The sequence below is a fragment of the Pelodiscus sinensis genome, chromosome 2 (assembly GCF_049634645.1).
Source record: "Pelodiscus sinensis isolate JC-2024 chromosome 2, ASM4963464v1, whole genome shotgun sequence".
Lineage (NCBI taxonomy): Eukaryota > Metazoa > Chordata > Testudines > Trionychidae > Pelodiscus > Pelodiscus sinensis.
This window is the reverse complement of record NC_134712.1, coordinates 64,470,605-64,488,392: the sequence shown is the minus strand read 5'-3', so window position 1 is coordinate 64,488,392 and position 17,788 is coordinate 64,470,605. Positions and strand designations below refer to the sequence as shown.

The 17,788-nt window shown below is 43.7% G+C and overlaps 2 protein-coding genes across 12 annotated transcripts in view; one reads left to right on the top strand and one right to left on the bottom strand.

The window, feature by feature from the left end:
- Positions 1 to 10,696, top strand: part of LYN (LYN proto-oncogene, Src family tyrosine kinase) — an 89,476-nt gene extending 78,780 nt beyond the window's left edge. For all 6 annotated transcript variants that reach the window (XM_075920679.1, XM_075920678.1, XM_075920676.1 and 3 more), the window contains exon 13: positions 8,943 to 10,696. In XM_075920679.1, coding sequence (XP_075776794.1) covers positions 8,943 to 9,145 — 203 coding nt within the window. In that variant the 3' untranslated portion in view covers positions 9,146 to 10,696. The remainder of the gene's footprint in view (positions 1 to 8,942) is intronic.
- A 1,998-nt stretch (positions 10,697 to 12,694) lies between these two features.
- Positions 12,695 to 17,788, bottom strand: part of LOC102446292 (kinesin-like protein KIF20A) — a 38,085-nt gene continuing 32,991 nt past the window's right edge. For all 6 annotated transcript variants that reach the window (XM_075920674.1, XM_075920670.1, XM_075920672.1 and 3 more), the window contains exons 18-19: positions 16,809 to 16,928; positions 12,695 to 13,590 (exon numbers count right to left, since the gene is read on the bottom strand). In XM_075920674.1, coding sequence (XP_075776789.1) covers positions 13,315 to 13,590; positions 16,809 to 16,928 — 396 coding nt within the window. In that variant the 3' untranslated portion in view covers positions 12,695 to 13,314. The remainder of the gene's footprint in view (positions 13,591 to 16,808; positions 16,929 to 17,788) is intronic.

Here is a 17,788-nt window from a genome sequence, read left to right as displayed (position 1 = left end):
ATTATTATAGGGAAGGCTGTGGCCTGGGGTATATAGCATGAAGACTGGCTGAGCACCATCATCACTGCTGGGCTTAGGAGAATTTGTGGACCATTGCTCTGGGCAGTACTGGCCCTTGTTCATTCAGACACAGAAGAGGATAAAGCATGGGGGTCTCCCTCGTGTGCAGAGGTTAAGATTATAGCAAAGTGTCACCTTTAACAAGGATTTTATCGTTCACCACTCTGGGCACTTACATTGTGGGGTAATGCCCTAGTAGCAATCCCAAAGCCATGGCCATGCGAGAACTCCACCCGAGTTCTCCCATGATGACACAGTCCTCTGCGGTAGAGGGCAGTTCACCCCACCCAAGTCACTTCTGTGTCCCACTCTTGAGACTGCTAATCTTTACCAGAATGCTGAAGCAGAGGGGAAGGTGGGCAGCTTCCGTGAATGCCAAGAACAGTTAAGAATGAGTAACCTTTTTGTGCTTAAAGGGCCTCTCTGCATTCCCACTTGTGGGAGATTAAACCAGTAGTGCCTGAGCAACAGGGGAGTAGGCAAGAAATTCTTAGCTCAATACCAACTGTAGCACCGGGTTCCTACATTGAACCTTGAACCACAAAGATGGGGAGATATATGGAGGGTAGAACAGCTCTCCTCACCAGAGTCTTTAAACCAGGAACTACAGTAGACTTCCGATAATCTGGCACCTTTTGGACCTAGGTGGTGCCGGATTATCAGATTTGCCAGAGAATCAGGAGGTCCAGTACAGCTGCACGGCTTAACAGCTGGCCAGGACACAATCTCCCTCCCTCTCCCCTCCCCTTTCCTCTTCGCAGCTCCTCCCTGCTGTAACCTGATCCTCCCCCCTCTCCCCTCCCCTTTCCCCTTCGCTGAAGCAAAATGCTCTTCTCCATACTGTAACACGATCCCAGTCCCTCCCCCGACCTTATGCTCCATCTGGTTACAACCAGCACCTGTGCTGAGCGACAGGCTTTTTAATCAGCTGCTCAGGAGAGCTTGGCATTTTGATGCCAGAGTATCAGGAGTGCCGAAGAAGTGGATGCCGGACTATCGGGAGTTTTACTGTACTGGCTTTCTAGGAAAGACTTACCAGTGTTCAATATTTCCTATTCCAGTGAGGCTGTTTGGCAGTGGGGTCTCGCTATGTACACAACAGGGGTGAAATGCTAATTTAAGAAGAACAAGGAAGGAAATGTAAGTGTTAAAGAGGGGAGATAAAGGCCTGTCCCCTAGGTAGGCACCAGCATTCACAGAACCCCTGTCCAGCTGTTGTATAACACTGTAGGCACTCCAGTGTTTGGGGTGGGGACAGGCCCATAAAGAGCTGCCTAAGTCTGGACAGCTCTGTCTGTCTAAGCCTGTCAGCACTCTCATGCTAAGCATGGCTCTTGCCTTTGGCAATGAGCTAGGAGGCATGCTTTGAGTAGAAGAAAGGCCCTGTGTATAAGCTTTAACCCCGCGAGAGCACTCATTCAGGTTGTGGGAAACCCAGTTTCAACTGCATCCTCATCTTGAAGCAGAGAAGAGATTTCAGCTTTGGTCTCTCCCCAGAGGGTGCCCTATTCAGTGGGGTATGGTAAAATCTGCCACTATGTATAAATTAAACAAACGAGAAGGGGTAGAGGGACAGGGGCTGGAAACTGAGCTTCCCAGGGAAGCACCCTCCACTTAGCTACAGAATCACTCATACTTCCCCTTGCCTGTGAATCCCACCCCAAACCTTTGTTAGAGCAAGACTGGGGTCTCATGATGGCTAGAGGGGCTATCTGTGCCAAAGGGGGGTAGGGGCTCAGTGCTAGCACTAAGGGCTTTCCTGGAGCTGGTCTTGCATCTTTCAAAAGGGTTAAGGATTCCTAGATGGAGGGCTCTGTAAATAACTGAAGGTGGCCCTGGGTTTCTTTCCAGGATGCCTGATGTCTTGAGGAAGTGAGAGGGAGTGTCCAAGGACAAAGAGGTTGACGGTACCCTGAAGTAGTTTCAGAGTGGGACCAGCGGAGCAGGCAGTGGAAGCGCATGTGACAGGGTGCCTCACAAGCTGAGGGGGGGTATTGTCCCAAAAGTGTACAGAAGATAACTGATGTAAAACAGAAGAGGAAACAGTGCCTCAGGGGAAATGTGTTATTACACAATCAGACATCTAATCTCATCATGAGGCAGCTGAGGACAGATTCAGAATTGGTGTCATGGTATTGCTTGAGGAGTAGGCACGATTGTTACAACCTGTGATGGCACCCAAGAGTCTGACACTTTGAAGAACAAATGGGCACAGCCTTTTAACCAATGCCAGATAGTGCTGCGGGAGAGATTGTCTTGCAGAGTAAGGCCAAAGAGATTCTGATTGAGCCCATGGCAGAAGGTGGTGCTGAGACCAGACTGATAACGTGCCTCTTGGCTCCTGTGTAAGAAGCTCTGCAGAGGCATTGGAAGATCAGATGAGCATGTCTCCCTTAGCAGGCCCATATGCAGGAATTTCTGTGCGTAAGGGGTATGTGAGCTGTGGGAGGAAGTGTGGAATCAGCCCCAGGCTTCCCCCGGCCGGCCAGAGCCCGGGGGAGGGAAGCTGGCTGTGTAACCACCTCTGCTTTCCCAGACAGGCTGGAATTGGCCCCATGGCAGATCATGAAAGATTATGGGGGGGTTGCATCATTTGCACCCCCTATGTATGGGCCTGCTTCAAGTGCAAAGCATGAGTGTAAGGCAGAGGGAGGCTCTGCCTACCCAACGCTGGGTCTGTGCTGTCTCCGCCCTGCCTCCAATTTGTCCGTGGGGTAGCTGTGGAATGGTTAGTGTGGCTCAGGCAGGCTCCAGGGCAGCTGGGAAGGCAGAGTAGCAAGGAGCCTCCTCAGCCGCTGCCCCTGAACCTGTATGGCACAGACACAAAGCTCCAGTTAGTCACATGGGCTTGCCTTACTGCAGCAGCATTCTCAGCACAGCAGATCCCAGAGGAGAGCCAGCCCTGCCCTGTAGAGACCACTACGCCTGGCTTCCTGTGTCCCTGCTGCTGTGGTGCTTGCCCGTTTAGCTCCCTCCCTGTCCAATCCCTCCCTGCACCTTGGCCCAGGGTGGGCAAAGTGGGCTTCCTCCTTGCTCCCCCCTTCTCCTCCTTTGCACTCTCCCTGTTCCGTTGCCCTCCCCTCCTCCCCCCCACCACCTTACTAGTGTGAGGAGTGAGGGTGGGTTTGGTTTCACTTTCCCAGCCCAGTTGCTACTGAGCCTGCTGCTGGCTTTTCTCCCTTTGCCCTCTCTCCACATGCGCTCCCCATAGTTCCCCTCCCCCTTGCTAGTGTGTGCAGTGGTGGTGGTGGTGTGGGGTTGCCTAGCCTAAGGAGCCCTGCAGAGACAGCTACCCGGTCCCCTCCCCTTCTTGTCCTCCCCCCACAGGCTTCCTGTTTTTTGTGGCCTGCAGTGGAGTTGGGGGGGGGGGGCAATGAGAGAAGTGGGGGGAATAGGCAGTGGGATGGAATGGGGAGTGAGAGGGATGGAGAAGAAAAGGGGAGGAAGAATCAGGGGAGGAGGGGGAAGCAGGGTCCCTCATGTCGAGTGCCCTGAGCAATAGGGATGTTAGCTATCAAGTAATGGAACGGACAAGTAACAGCATGAATTCCTTCCTATCCATTACTCCACTATTCTATAGTCCCCGGGGTGGGGCCAGCAGCCAGTGCAATCTGGCCCCACTCCTGGGGCGTACCCTGCCAGCTTGCATTGGTGCCAGGCGGGAGCCAGTCTGCAAGGGGAGCCAGTTGAAAATTCAGCTCCCTGCGCAGACTAGCTGACAGAGACAGCAGCATAGGGTGGCAGCAGCCCCTGTCCGTGGGCGGGGGTCTGAACTCACGGGGGACAGAGGCTGTTCCGTGGCAGCCTCCCCTGCTCCCTTCCCCCTACTGCTACTTCTCTTAGAGGCAGTAATGTGGGGGGGATAGCAAGTGGCACCACAGAGAAGGTCCTGGGGGGAACCGGCAGCAAGTGTGTGTGTGTGTGGGGGGGGCGTGCCAGTTGTCAGCAGATTAACCCATCAGCCTAGGCTTGTCGGTTGATTGTCTAGTGGACTGCTCATTGACATCCCTACGCAGCAGCAGCTGGGACTTCCTGGTTAAGCAGGCCCATCTAATCCTCACCCTGCCAAGCCCTGTTCCTCTAAACCTGGACTCATCCAACAAGCTCCCCACACCCCACTGAGCCCCAGCAAGCTGCACCTGGACCCCCTATCCTATGAAGTCCCACTTCCCCAGCACCTGAACCCCATATCAAGCCCCCACCTCCCCTCGACTCCTCCACTGAGCTCAGCCAGAGTCCAATTGCTCCTACAACAGAACCTGCACCGAGCATCCAGATCTCCACTGAGTGGCCCATACCCAGACTGCCCCACACCTAGATCCCCCCACAATAACCCCCTCCACACTTGGCTCATGCTGGGCTGAGCCCTGCCAGCCACACCTGGCACAGAGAACCAGAGCCAGCCATTACATTGAGAGAGCGAGATGCAGCCTCTCGCTGAGTTCCTGTACTGGGGGAGGCTGGGGTTTCAGGGCGATCTCTCCACCTCAATGCAGCCAGTGACCCATGCTCCCCTCTGCTAGAAAGGTGAAGATCAGGGGGTTTCTTAATGGTTTTCCTGTCACAGACTTCCAGTATGACACTGCACCTAGCATTTAAGGCTTGGTCTCAAGGGGAGTTTTTCCACTGATTTAAAAAAAACCCCAGTGGATAAGGAATTGAATTATCCTGTGCCTCAGTTTTTCCATTCCCCCCCCCCCCCCCCCAAAAAAAAGGGTAACAATAATACTTGCCTGCTTCACAGGAGTGTGTGTAAATACTTTGGCTTTAGTTAGGTGCTTTGATGTCAGCAGATGGAAAATGCTGCGCAGTGCAATTTGCAAAGTGTCTTTTAAACTCTTTCTGCATTATTTATGCAGCAGCCCCTGCTCCTGGATTACTGGAGAATTTCAATTTGGGATATTATGGGATAACGTCTCCTCCCATTGTGTGATGCTGGAGCAAGTTGCCAGAAGAGGCAGTGGTAGTGAGAGCGGGGCTCCACTGGGCCACCTCCTGCCCCTCTTCACTTTCAAAGGGCTATTCAAAGACACAGGCAGGCCAGCCAGCTTTATGATGTGTGCGTGCTGAAGGGAGGGCTGGATCATCTGTGGCAGCAGGTACCGCCTGTGTTGGTCTGCTAAGTGGGAAAAACTTGCAGCCAGAACAATAAATGGCCAAGAGGAATGCCTCCCCCTCCTCCTGAGCCAGTGGAGGAGCCCTTCAGAGGTTTCCCACAAGCAAGCAGAGGCATGAGCCAGGGCAATTTTTTTTTGTTTACTTGTTCAAATTCTGTGCTGGGCCGGGCAGCAGGAGCACTTGGTTGGGGAGAGCAGTGATCTTGAGCAGTGGGAGCTTAGGGAGAGCGCGGTGTAGAGGGAGGAAGGATGATGTGGCAAGGAAGACAGAAGTTACAGGCAGGATAGGTCTCAACTCTGATCAGTGGCTGGGAGATTACATTTGCCTCGTGAGAACAGGGCTCGGGATTTGCTTCCTTCACCCCTAGGGATATTGGTACATAAAGCTGGCACCATCATGCTGCCTCAGTGGGACACTTTACTTTCTTGGTTCAGTGAGCTGAACGGGTGCTGGTGGTATTAGCAGCAGACAGCCTGTATTTTACTGGCATGGCCCCTGGCAATTTTTATTCACTGTCTGAGGTGTTTACTGCTGTTGAAGGAATCAACATAGGAAGCCCTCAACTTGTTTGTGTGAAGAAGTTAAAACAAGGTAAATTTTGCAGTCTGATTCTAATTACCTTCTTCCTGTCAGGAAGCAAATGCAAACTAAGGGCAAGGCCTGACATCTTGTTTGATTGTGTGAAGCAAGGACAGATTTCTCAGTGACCTTTAACTAGTGCTTGCCATTCTCTGTTCCCCGGGATCAATTAGAGGAGCTTGGGGTGTTTGCAAGCTGCCTGCAGATCTGCTATGAGGGTATAGAATAAACCTGAGACATTTCTTACTCTCAAATTTAGTGCTCTTAATTAGGTACCTTCTACATGTCTAGCACATGGTACAAAACATGCTCCATTTTGTTGAGAAAAGTGGAGGGTTTTTACAATAATTATTTGCTTGGATTCAGGGATTGGACTAGGAGACAAGCACACAGGGAGCAAGGACACAGGAAGAGAGGAGGGAGACAGTGGGCAGGGAAGCTACTGCCTCCCCAAATGGAAGCTTCACTAAGCAACCATGCAAAGAGTGGAAGTGTGGCAGAGTACATAAGGTTACACAGTGATCTAAGCATGGAAGTCTCTTTCCAGTATTATCAATGGGTGCAGGGCTTTCAAGCTGGACCTAGTCCAGGTAAATTATTGAGGTCACCTGGGACATTGGAAGAGCTGCCTGCACTAAACTAACTTGTACTATTCCAACTATTTACAGAACTTTATTTTCTTTATTGCATTGTCATAAGTGGGCTTTATCATGATCTTATATATTATCCTTAATCTCTAAAGTGCTACACTACTCATTGTTTTTAAAGTTAGACTAAATGACTACCCTGAGACTTACTTACAAAATCCAAAGCAGGGTTTGTGAGCTGGGGTAAGGAGCTACGGTGCCTGCTCTGGGAGGGTGCAAGGCTATGTTTAGACTGCAAAGTCAGAAAAAGAGATGCAAATTGCAAACTGCAATTTGCATCTCTTTTTCCACTTTTTTTTCGGAAGAGGTTTTTCCAAAATTTGGCCTAACTACACAGGGCCAAATTTCTGAAAAACCTCTTTTGGAACATCCCTTATTCCTCATATAATGAGGAATACAGGGATGCCGAAAGAACATGTCTGCTTTTTTTTTTTTAAGAAACTCTTTTGAAAAAGTGGATGCATTCCTTGGACACAGCAGACTTTTTCCAGGATACCAGCAGTATCCCAGAAAAGCTCTGCAATGTAGACATAACCCAAACCCTTTACACTCTTGGGCTATGTGGGTAGCCTAACAGGCACCTCAGCCAGGTTCCCTGCCTTCCATACCCCACATGCTGCTCACAGGTAGCCAGCTGTGGGGGCCATGGGCTCTGAGTGCTGAGAGTCTGGCAGGGGGTACTTTGTGTACTGCTTGCCCCACAAATAAGGTCCAGGCTGCTCCTGTGGGCCAGTTTCTGGCCAATGGGAGCTGAGAGATGGGGTGGGGGTAGTACATGAAGTCTTTCTCCTTGCCCATGTCCTGTAGTGCTCAAAGAAGCACATATTTCTCTCCCCGTCCCAAGCTGGATGCAGTCCCGATCTAAAGCTAAGCATGAGAAAATACTGTCCCAAAAACACAAATGTGGATTCAGTTCACTCTCTGCCATGACCATGAAGGAGCAAAGGGGGTGGAGGATACATTCAGGCTATTCTTTTGTGCAAGTACGGCCGTTCTTGCACAAGAATCTGCAGTGTCCACACTGCCTGCCCGCTCTTGCGCAAGGAAATGTATGGTACGGCGTGGTAAGAGGGCTCCTTGCGCAAGAGTTACACTCTTTATCAGGTATAAGCACTCTTGCGCAAGAGGGCAGTGTGGACGCTCGGCAGGGATTTCTTGCACAAGAAAGCCCTGTGGCTAAAATGACCATCAGAGCTTGTGCAAGAGAGAATCCACACTGCCATGGGCGCTCTTGCGCAAAAGCACAGCTCGCACATGGCAGTGTGGACGTTTTCTTGCACAAGACTTCTTGCGCAAGATGCCACCAGTGTAAACCTAGCCTCAGAGTAAGGCAATACAACCCTTTTGCAAGAGATCTCATGACACAACCTTTTCAAAGGAGTTGGAGCCTGACCTGTCTCAGCCCATAAGTTGTGAATACAGAGAGGGCCTTGAGAAAGAACCCAACTGTTTCCTGGTTTTTCCAACATTCGGATTTTTGGAATTCAATTCATGTTGTGGAAAGGCATGAGGAACGTAGGAGCACTGTCTACAGCCAGAGCCCTACATCAGAGGGTTTTTGCGGATGAATTTACATGTACGCTCTGTAAGACAAAGATAAATGTACAGCCTCTAAGTACTGAACTCCAAGACAATACAGTAGTTAGAAGTAAATTGCCAGGTAATTGCATAAGATTTGTTTAATTGGTCTTTGCTAGCTTTAATCAACTATTTATTTTAGTGAGTTTGTCTCCTAAAAGAAAATACAGGACTATGTAGCACTTTAAAGACTAACAAGATAAAGTGCTACATAGTCCTGTATTTTGTTTCAGCTACACCAGACTAACATGGCTACATTTCTATCACTTGGTCCTACCTTTTAGGAGACACCAAATTCGGTATACGGCTGCCTCTCCTCATAACTTAAAATACAAGGGTCTGGTTGTGCCAAGAAAAGGGGATTGCTTTTTATAAAACCAAACAGAAAAGAGACAATCACCAAATCAAGTACAGTTCTCAATTTTTACATAACTGAGCAAATGTTTAAAGAGACTGAACCAAGATGAGCCAGAAAGATAGGATTAACGTGGAAAAGGCTTGCTTTTCACTAAGCCTTATAGAAAAGAGATAAAACTAAGAAATTTGGAGTAGTGCTTTGTTTTAGCACAGCTAAATCAATGCTTAAGGTTTGAAAAACTAAAAGGCAGTATTATAGCCCTTTTCTGTTAAAACATAGCAAATAAGCGTTTATAGGAATTAAGAAAAATATACTGATGGAATTCCCATTTAAACAAATTTATTAAAATTCACTTCATAAAAACAACACTGCATTTTTAAAACTAATTTCAATAAAGCATGTTCTTTTCCTTTTATTTTTTTTAAATTGAATTAAAGACACCAGCAATGTTGGGTAATTTAAAATACAGTAAAAATCTTGCACTGCCCCATTAGATAAACAAATTGAATTTTTGGAGTGTAGAGTAACAACAAAAGGAAATGCTCCACTTTAATCATGGACACACAAATCTTCTTCTAAAAAAGCTTTTTTTTTTAATATAGGTATGAGTAATTCTGATGTGATGGTTGCTCTTCAGCGTGGATACCGGATGCCACGCATGGAAGCCTGTCCAGCTGAACTTTATGATATCATGAAAACATGTTGGAAAGATAAAGCAGAAGAGAGGCCAACATTTGATTATTTACAGAGTGTGCTTGATGATTTCTACACAGCAACAGAAGGGCAGTATCAACAGCAGCCATAGGGCAAAAACATTTTCCAGTTGGCATAGACTATTGTTCGGACAAACTGGGCAGACCAGTTACTTCATGTATTTGGATATCCTAACAGATTGTGGCTTCTGAAACTGAAGGCTGAAATTTCACTGGAAGAATCATTCTACCTAGAAATAAACCATCTTTTTCTTTGGTTAATTTAAATGTTCACTCTGCTTAGAGTTCTCTTTAGATGTTATCTTTTTATTTGCCTAAATCAACATCCAAACAAGACAAACTTTGAAACAGACCAAATACAGTTCCACCAGTATAAACTTTTGAAGTATTTGCAGCTGAAAAACTCTAAATGACAGCACACTTTACAAGATAAATATGAACAATTTATTAATAGAAAAGTCAAAGCTAATTTGGGAGCAAAATTTTAGATTAAAAATATGAAGCATGATTTTCTAGCTTCTGATTATTTTACATCAGAATCTGGAGTACTGTATCTTGTTGTAAGACTCAAATGCTTAAGATGTAATCATCTCCTTCAAGAAAGGGTTAAAAAGGTAATTTTACTGTAATTATCTTTTGCATTTATACATAGCACAAGCATTTCCACTGCTAAGGTTTGAAAAGCATGTCTCTTACAGGCACCAAGGTAAGAATATTGTGAAATTGCATTATAAAACAGCAATTATTGTGCTAGTTGGGTCAAAAAAGACAGTATGGTGTCTTGTTCTGCATATGGAGGAACATGAATTTAAGCCTGGAACCACTTGCTCAAAAATTTAATTTTCCCGTGGGTTTAAGCCACTGGCAAATCGCCCCTAGAGATTTTGAAGAGAGCACTATCTAGCCCTCAGATGAATCACAATCAGTACCTCAAACTACCTTTACTTATAGAAAGCATTTTCATGGGTATTTTAATAGGAGTAATTCAGTAATATTTTGCTGTTTCGATGGAACTGAAACCTCTCTAAAGATTAGCCAAAATTAAGGTATTAAAATGCAGCATACCTTATAAGCATATTGTAATCAGTGAAATTACACTGAAGGGTTTGTACACTGATTCTGCTTTGAGTATGTAATTACTATTAATTTATAACCAGTTAAACCCATAGCTGATTTACTTGTTACATAGTTTTTAATGCATATTCTGCTAGGATCAAGGTGTATTAACAAAACTGTATTTAAACTAATTCTCAAGTCATGAGTGAATCATCAGGTTATGAGTAAGTTAGTTATCAAAGCATAACAAGTGCAATTATATAAAGGAGGACACAGACTTGTTAAAGTAGCACTGGTCTGTTCTTAAAACAAAAAATTTCTGCACAATACAAAACAATTTATGGGGGGGAAAAAAGGGTACTTACAGAAGCTTTTTTTAAAAAAAGAGGCTAGCTAACTACTAGTGATGCTTTACCATACCAGAAGTCCAAACAGTGAGCAGTAGAAACATTGCTTTTCTTTATTTAGTAAAGCATAATGGGTTTCTGAATGAAGTCAGTCAGTCCGTCCATGTGCTGAATAACCACAGATTGTAAATATTTTACTGTATGTTTTAATTGTAATAAACTCTTAAATTTAAAAATGTGTACCATAGTAGTTATAATCTGTGGGACAAAAAAAAAAGTAGCAGATTTTATAGCCCAGGTTGACAGTTCTGTGTACAAGGAATGCAGGAGAGATCCTGTCAGTGTTCAGATGCTATACAATCAAAATAACTATTTAAAGTGACAAAACAAAATTGATTCTTGCCTTTTATACCCATTCATTTCAAAAGAGATGTTCAGAGGTCTCAAGACAGTCATTTCACTGCTGAATATTTTAGTGGAAATAAATAGCCAGATAAGTGGCTCTTAATCTAGAATCCTAAACTACTCACCACACTAGTATATCTCTTCTAAAAAGCTGCTAAAAACTCAATCTTAAACAATACCACTAGGCTTGTGTACTGAAACATTTAAGAAAGCCTAAACACTTGTAAATAGCGTTTGCGAAATTTAACTTAAGTCATCCTAGTTGCAGAAAATGTCTAGGAGCTATACATTGGATCAAATACAGTATGAGGCTGCAGAGCTAATGGAGTGTTTAGAAATACAGGTGTACTGAAGTGTACCGTATTCCCCTTGTTCAAACACAGATGAAAGCATGTGTGGCTTAACTCATGTTCGAGGAAAAAAAAAAAAAATCAAATGACCTCTTGAGCCTCTCTGAAAGCTATTGTTTGGGGTTCATCAAGATTCCTAATCACGTTACCAGTTTACTATAATAAACCAAAGCATTTAAAAGGAGAGCCTCCATTCATCATCATTTCTGATTTCGTCCTGAGAGGTCTGGCTAGACAATGCCATTTGACTCAATCTGCAAGAAGGCTATATTTCTTTGGAATTTGGATGGCTGTGATGAGTCCAGTGGATACCTGTATTGACAGGACAAATAATCCCTCTGGGTATTACTTTTCTGGGGTGTTTCCTACATCCTAAAATACCTCTCCATGTTCATACAAGTCCTTGAGTACACATTTCTGTGAGTATTTTAACAGAGAGACTCTCTTAACTGATTGCGAGTATTTAGTTGACAGAGGAAAGAGGAAATTTCAAGACTAGAGCTTTTAATTATTATAAAAACAGGATAGTCTGAGTGTTGCAACAGTAATGCTGCTCCATCTAGTGTTTCACAATGCTAGTGACAGCCTCTGAGTCAGGCCCAAGATGAGATGAAAACATGCTGAAAGACCTCCTACATGACTCAAGGCTTTTGAAATGTATATGTATAATGCTGTTAATATAATGCAACAAATCTGTCACCAGTAAACCTCACTAAGGCAACTGGTCAACTCTTAGAACTTTGTTGCTGGCACACGTTTCTAAAGCAGTTAACCTATTAGCTGGCTAAAAGAACTATTTCTGGTTATAATCACCACTCTGTCCTAGCCCCACTAAATTTCTTGAGAAAGTTTCCTTTTAAGATTACGTAATGGCCCTCTTGATTTCAAGTGCATCATATTTAAGTAGAAGCAAAGCTAACACACAAGGGCTGTGTCTAGACTGGCAAGTTTTTCCACAAAACATCTGCTTTTGTGGAAAAACTTGCCAGCTGTCTACACTGGCCACTTGAATTTCCGCAAGAACACTGACTTCCTACTGTCTGAAATCAGTGCTTCTTGCGGAAATACTATGCTGCTCCCGTTCGGGCAAAAGTCCTTTTGCGCAAAAGGGTCAGTGTAGACAGCTCAGATTTGTTTTGCACAAAAAAGCCCTGATCACGAAAATGGCAATTGGGGCTTTTTTGCACAAAAGCCTGTCTAGATTGGCACGGACGCTTTTCCGCAAAAAGTGCTTTTGTGGAAAAGCATCCGTGCCAATCCAGACGCTCTTTTCCGCAAATGCTTTTAATGAAAAACTTTTCCGTTAAAAGCATTTGTGGAAAATCATGCCAGTCTAGACGTAGTCAAGGATTCAAAGGTCAAATTACAAAATGTATCTCTTGATCTAATTAACACCAAATTTGAATTGACTTGAAAAAAAACCCAAGCTTTATTGTAAGCAAATTTTAAAAAGTCGATTGCATAGACAATACAGTGAGGGACTTTCAAACAGACATTCCTTTCCAAAGGAAGACAATTAGGGATATGACAAGCATTTAAAATCAACAGTGGCTCCATACCATTCCATCATCTGACTATATCATTAAATGAAATCTGAGTACCAAATTTCACATTTTAATTCCACAGTAAACTGACATCAAGTATAAGATTAATGGAGGAAGCCAGCTCCTCTACAAACAGTATCTATTAGCTAATGAAACAGTAAAAGTGAACAAGCTGTTTCCCAAAATGGTTGAACACAAATGCCATTAAATGTTGGAAATAAATGTAAAAAGAAACAAGGAAAGTAAAAAGACAGGAATGTACCACAAACCTTGACACAAGGCACTATTCTCCTGCAGTCTGGAAATCCATGTCTGTTGTCTTTCCATGATCATATCTTCATAAGAATCCCAATTTAAGTTTACATTTACATATTTCTTTAGTAAATGAAAACACTTGACAGATTTTTTTTCTATTAATAGCTTATCCTCCCAGTTAAGTTGATGGTAAGGCTGTGTCTACGCTAGCCTTTTTTCTCCCTCCAAAATTGTTGTCAACAACAATTCAGAATTACAACTGCTGTTTCTTATCAATACAGACATAATGCATTAAGGATTAGAGTTATTCTTTTGCTTTACGTGCCAAAGTAGCTTGTTTTCTTGATGTGGTTGGAGAGTCGTCAGATTTCCCCAAGGTTCTGCTGATGGGTGTTTTAGAAGTCCCTGCTACTGTAGACTTTATATTAGCAAATAAACCCTTCTTGGGTTTTTGCTTCTTAAGAACTTCTGAATACAAGTGCTTTTTGCACTCATCTAGTTGTTCTTGCAAGAGAGAGACTGTAGCTTCAAGCTCAAGGACACGTTTAGCACAGTTCTGAAGGCCTCTCATTTCTTGTTCCTATGGAATAGTTAAGCCACATTAAATAAGTAAACATTACTAGGGATGTGACTGTGTACATGTTTAACAGATGAGTCTAGGCTCATCGGTTAACCCTCATGGTTATACGCGGCTCCAACCCCCACATTGCTGCCTCTATATCAGAGGTAGTGGGGGGGGAGGGAGCAGTAGGAGCCTGTACATGCAGGAAGCCTGTACATCCCTCCCATGCTGCCGCCTCCAAGCTGGCTTTCACAAGCACCAGCTCCCACAGAGCGACCTCCCCCTCTCACAACGAGGAGAGGGGAAGGAGGGGCAGATGGGAGTGGTACACGCAAGAAGCAGAGCAACAGCTTCTCCCCCTCCCCCTCATGTAACTGCTGAAAAATTCAGCCATTATACATTTACAAAAACCAACACATTTTAACATCACTGGATAATATTATTTTGTTCATTTTCTCCAAGAAACTTCAGAATGCGATCTGTAGGTCATAAGATAGCACTGTGCAATTACGCTGCCATTACAACAAAAAAAACTGAACAGCCATAAAAGGTCACATCAGCGATCCATCTAACCCACTATCCTGTCTGACAATGGTTTATGCCAGTTGCTTTGGAAGAATGATCGAACAGAAAAGTCAGGAAAAAACAACAAATGGTCTGGTAGCACTTTATAGACTAACAAAACATGTAGATGGAGTGATTTATCTCCTGTTGCCTTCAACCAGCTTCTGTACTCAGAGACTTAGAATATTCAGAGCATAGGACTACATCCCTGATTATCTTGGCTAACGGCCATATCTCATTTTTTACCTCCTTTATAGTCTTGGCCTATAAAACATTCCTTGGCAATGAGAGCCACAGGTTGATTGTGTGTTACATGAAGTAGAACTTCCTTATGTTTGTATTCAACCTACTGTCTATTAATTTCATTGGATGACTGACAGTTGTAATATTGTGAAAGAACACACACTTCCTTATTTACCTTTTCTACAGCATTCATGATGTTTTTATAGACCATTATATCATCCCCATAGGGGAAGTCCCAGTCTTTTTAATCTTTCCTCATACAGAAGCTGTACCATATCCTTAATTTTTGTTTCTCTTCTCTTTACCTTTTCCAATTCGAATATATAAAATCATAGAATACTAGAACTGGAAAAAACTGAGCGATCATAAGAACATACATAAGAACGGCCGTACTGTGTCAGACCAAAGGTCCATCTAGCCCAGTAGCCTGTCTGCCAACAGTGGCCAGCAGCAGGTGCCCCAGAGAAGATGGACCAAAGACAATGATCAAGCGATTTGTCTCCTGCCATCCTTCTCCAGCCTTCCACAAACAGAGGCCAGGGACACCATTTCTATCCCCTGGCTAATAGCCTTTTATGGACCCAACCTCTATGAAATTATCTAGCTTCTCTTTAAACTCTGTTATAGTTCCAGCCTTCACAGCCTCCTCTGGCAAGGAGTTCCACAGGTTGACTACACGCTGTGTAAAGAAGAACTTCCTTTTATTAGTTTTAAACCTGCTACCCATTAACTTCATTTGTTCTTCTTGATTCTTCATCAAGTCCAGTCCCCTTGTCCTCATGGCAGGACCAAGCATTGTCTAGATCCATCTTTCTTAAACTCAGTTGAATGCTGAGAGCAGCTCCAACCAACACCTGTACTCCTCCCAGTTGCAAGGAGTAAGGCAAGCTGATGGGAGTGTTTGCTCCCATTAGCCTCCTGCTGTGTGGAAGCTACTATACTTGGTGTACGGTAAGCTGACGTCAGCTGTGTACCTTAAGCTGACTTTCCAGATCTAGTGTAGACCTGGCCCCAGTGTCTGACAAGACTGGGCTCAGTAATTAAAGTTGTGAAATGGTCAAATGTTCTGCCCATTTGATGCTGATAATTCAGCTCCCATAGCAGATTCACATTTTGAAGACTAAGATCTTAAAAAAAAAAAAAGTTTTTCATTCTTATAGTTGCAACAAAAGTCTTTAAGTGTGAACTAATGTAGCCAAGTCTGAGAATAAAAACCTGAAGGCACTGAGCTACTCCGGTGAATTGAATGCATGTGCATGCAAATTGAATATTTAATATTCACATATGCTAAAGCAAAAAGCTCAGCAATCCTAGAAGTATCTTACATTGTTTTTATATGTCCCTTCCAAACTCAAGAGGCCAAATTCAAGGATAACAGTATGAACGTAGTTGCTATCCGAAGAATAATCTACTTAACTTTTAAGCCTCATTGTCAGTGAGAGAGTCACTGAAGCTAGAATATGGCCTTAATTACATCATCTGGGTTAGGCCTTTAATTAGATGCAAGTTAGTCCCCTCCATAGGAAAAGCACCATTGCTTAAGCTTATATTCTTATGTTTCCCAGTAATCAACGTAAGTGTGCAGGTGCAACAGGTGATATTCGGGCATTCAGGAAGAGCTCTCTAAATACTTCATCTTTGACATCTGAAAGTTGCTAGTTTCTAACAAACTAGTGTTTTATAAAGTAATTTCAAATGCAGTAAGATTTACAATATAGAGTCCTCTAGTTTTCCTTTCCAAACCCCTCTACACAAGGTCAAACAAAATAAACCTTCTTTTACACATTACCATCTTAAAGAGTTTAAGCCACAAAGGTTTAACATTTGAATCCATATTACAGGAAGCATCCTCTAATGGCAGTGGTCTCTAACCTTTTTAAGCACAAGATCACATTTTGAATTTAAGTCAATCCAAGATCTACCTGATACCCAAAATCCCTTGCCCCACTCCTTCCCTGTGGCCCTGCACCTACACCATCCCTTCTCCAAAGCCCTGCATTCGCTGCTCACCTTGTGGAGATGGGGGACACCATGACATCAGCACCCTCTTCCACCCTGCACAGCAAGCAGGAGGTTCCTGGGGGCAGCTCCACAACAGAGAATAGGAGCAGCACAGCAGTGGGGGAAGAGACAGCTGAAGACAACCTCCTAGCCAAACTAGTCAGGATCACTTGTCAGAGGCCCCAGGATCTACCAGTATGTCCCAGTCTGCTGGTTGGTGACCACTGCTCTGCTCTATGGCCTTTAGGATATGGATTGACTATACAAGAGATTCAGCAAACAGTAACCCAAGGACTAGCTTTATGCTAGCACTCAAGAACATAAGCCAAAAATAAAATTGATATCGCCTATTCATATATAGTGCAGCTCACTGTTTAACAAGGCTAACAGTCATTTAAAAAGGTAGTTTCAATACTTGTTTGACAAACCTTCAATGTCAATATATGCATCAGTCTATTGTTTTCCTCGATTGTTTTTCTGTTAACTTCATTTACTTCTTGTAAAGTTTCATTTAATTTCTGTATTTTAAACTTCAGAGATTTTATTAGCTGCCAAAAAAAATCATGAAGATTAAGAAATCACTGAAAATTTTAAGGGTATGTATTTTTATAAATATAAATAAATATTATATACATAAATATAAATATATTTTTAGAGTGCATGGAGAGGTAGTTAAATACTCTAAAATGTTACACAGTAACAAGCCATTAAGACCCAAAAATAGAATGTTATAAGTACATCTTATCCACAATAAAGTACAACCATCATATAGAAGAACTGTTGAATCAGAATCACTTCAGGAATATTCAGCAGCCATTCCACTAAAAAGATAGGAGAGTTTTGAAAAGCAAGTGGCAGTTTGAAAAAAAAAAAAAAAAAAAAAAAAAAAAAAAAATAAGATTACTTACCTCTTGTAACTGTTGTTCTTTGAGATGTGCTGCTCATGTCCATTTCATGTAGGTGTGCATATACCACATGCACAGATTGTCAGAGTTTTCCATCAGTGGTACTGTCAGGCCAGCAAGGGAGCCACTACATCGGTGTATATAAACACGTGCTGGTCCTCCACCCCCTCAGTTCCAGGTGGGATTTGGAACAGACATATGCAACACATCTTGAACAACAGTTATGAGTGGTAAATAACCATTTTTTGAGTGATTGCTCATGACCATTCCATGTCAGTGACTCCAAAGCCAAACCCATGGAGGCAGGGTCAGAGACTACAGAGACACGGACTGCAACACCGCCCTGCCCACAGCCACATGATTCCTGGCCTGCTACACTATAGCATAGTGACTTGCAAAAGTATGCACTGAAGATTTCCACGATGGGCACCTGGAGCCAGAAAAGTGGCAGATGAAGCATGGGCGCTAGTGGAATGAGCTGTAATAGGGGGAGCTGGAACATA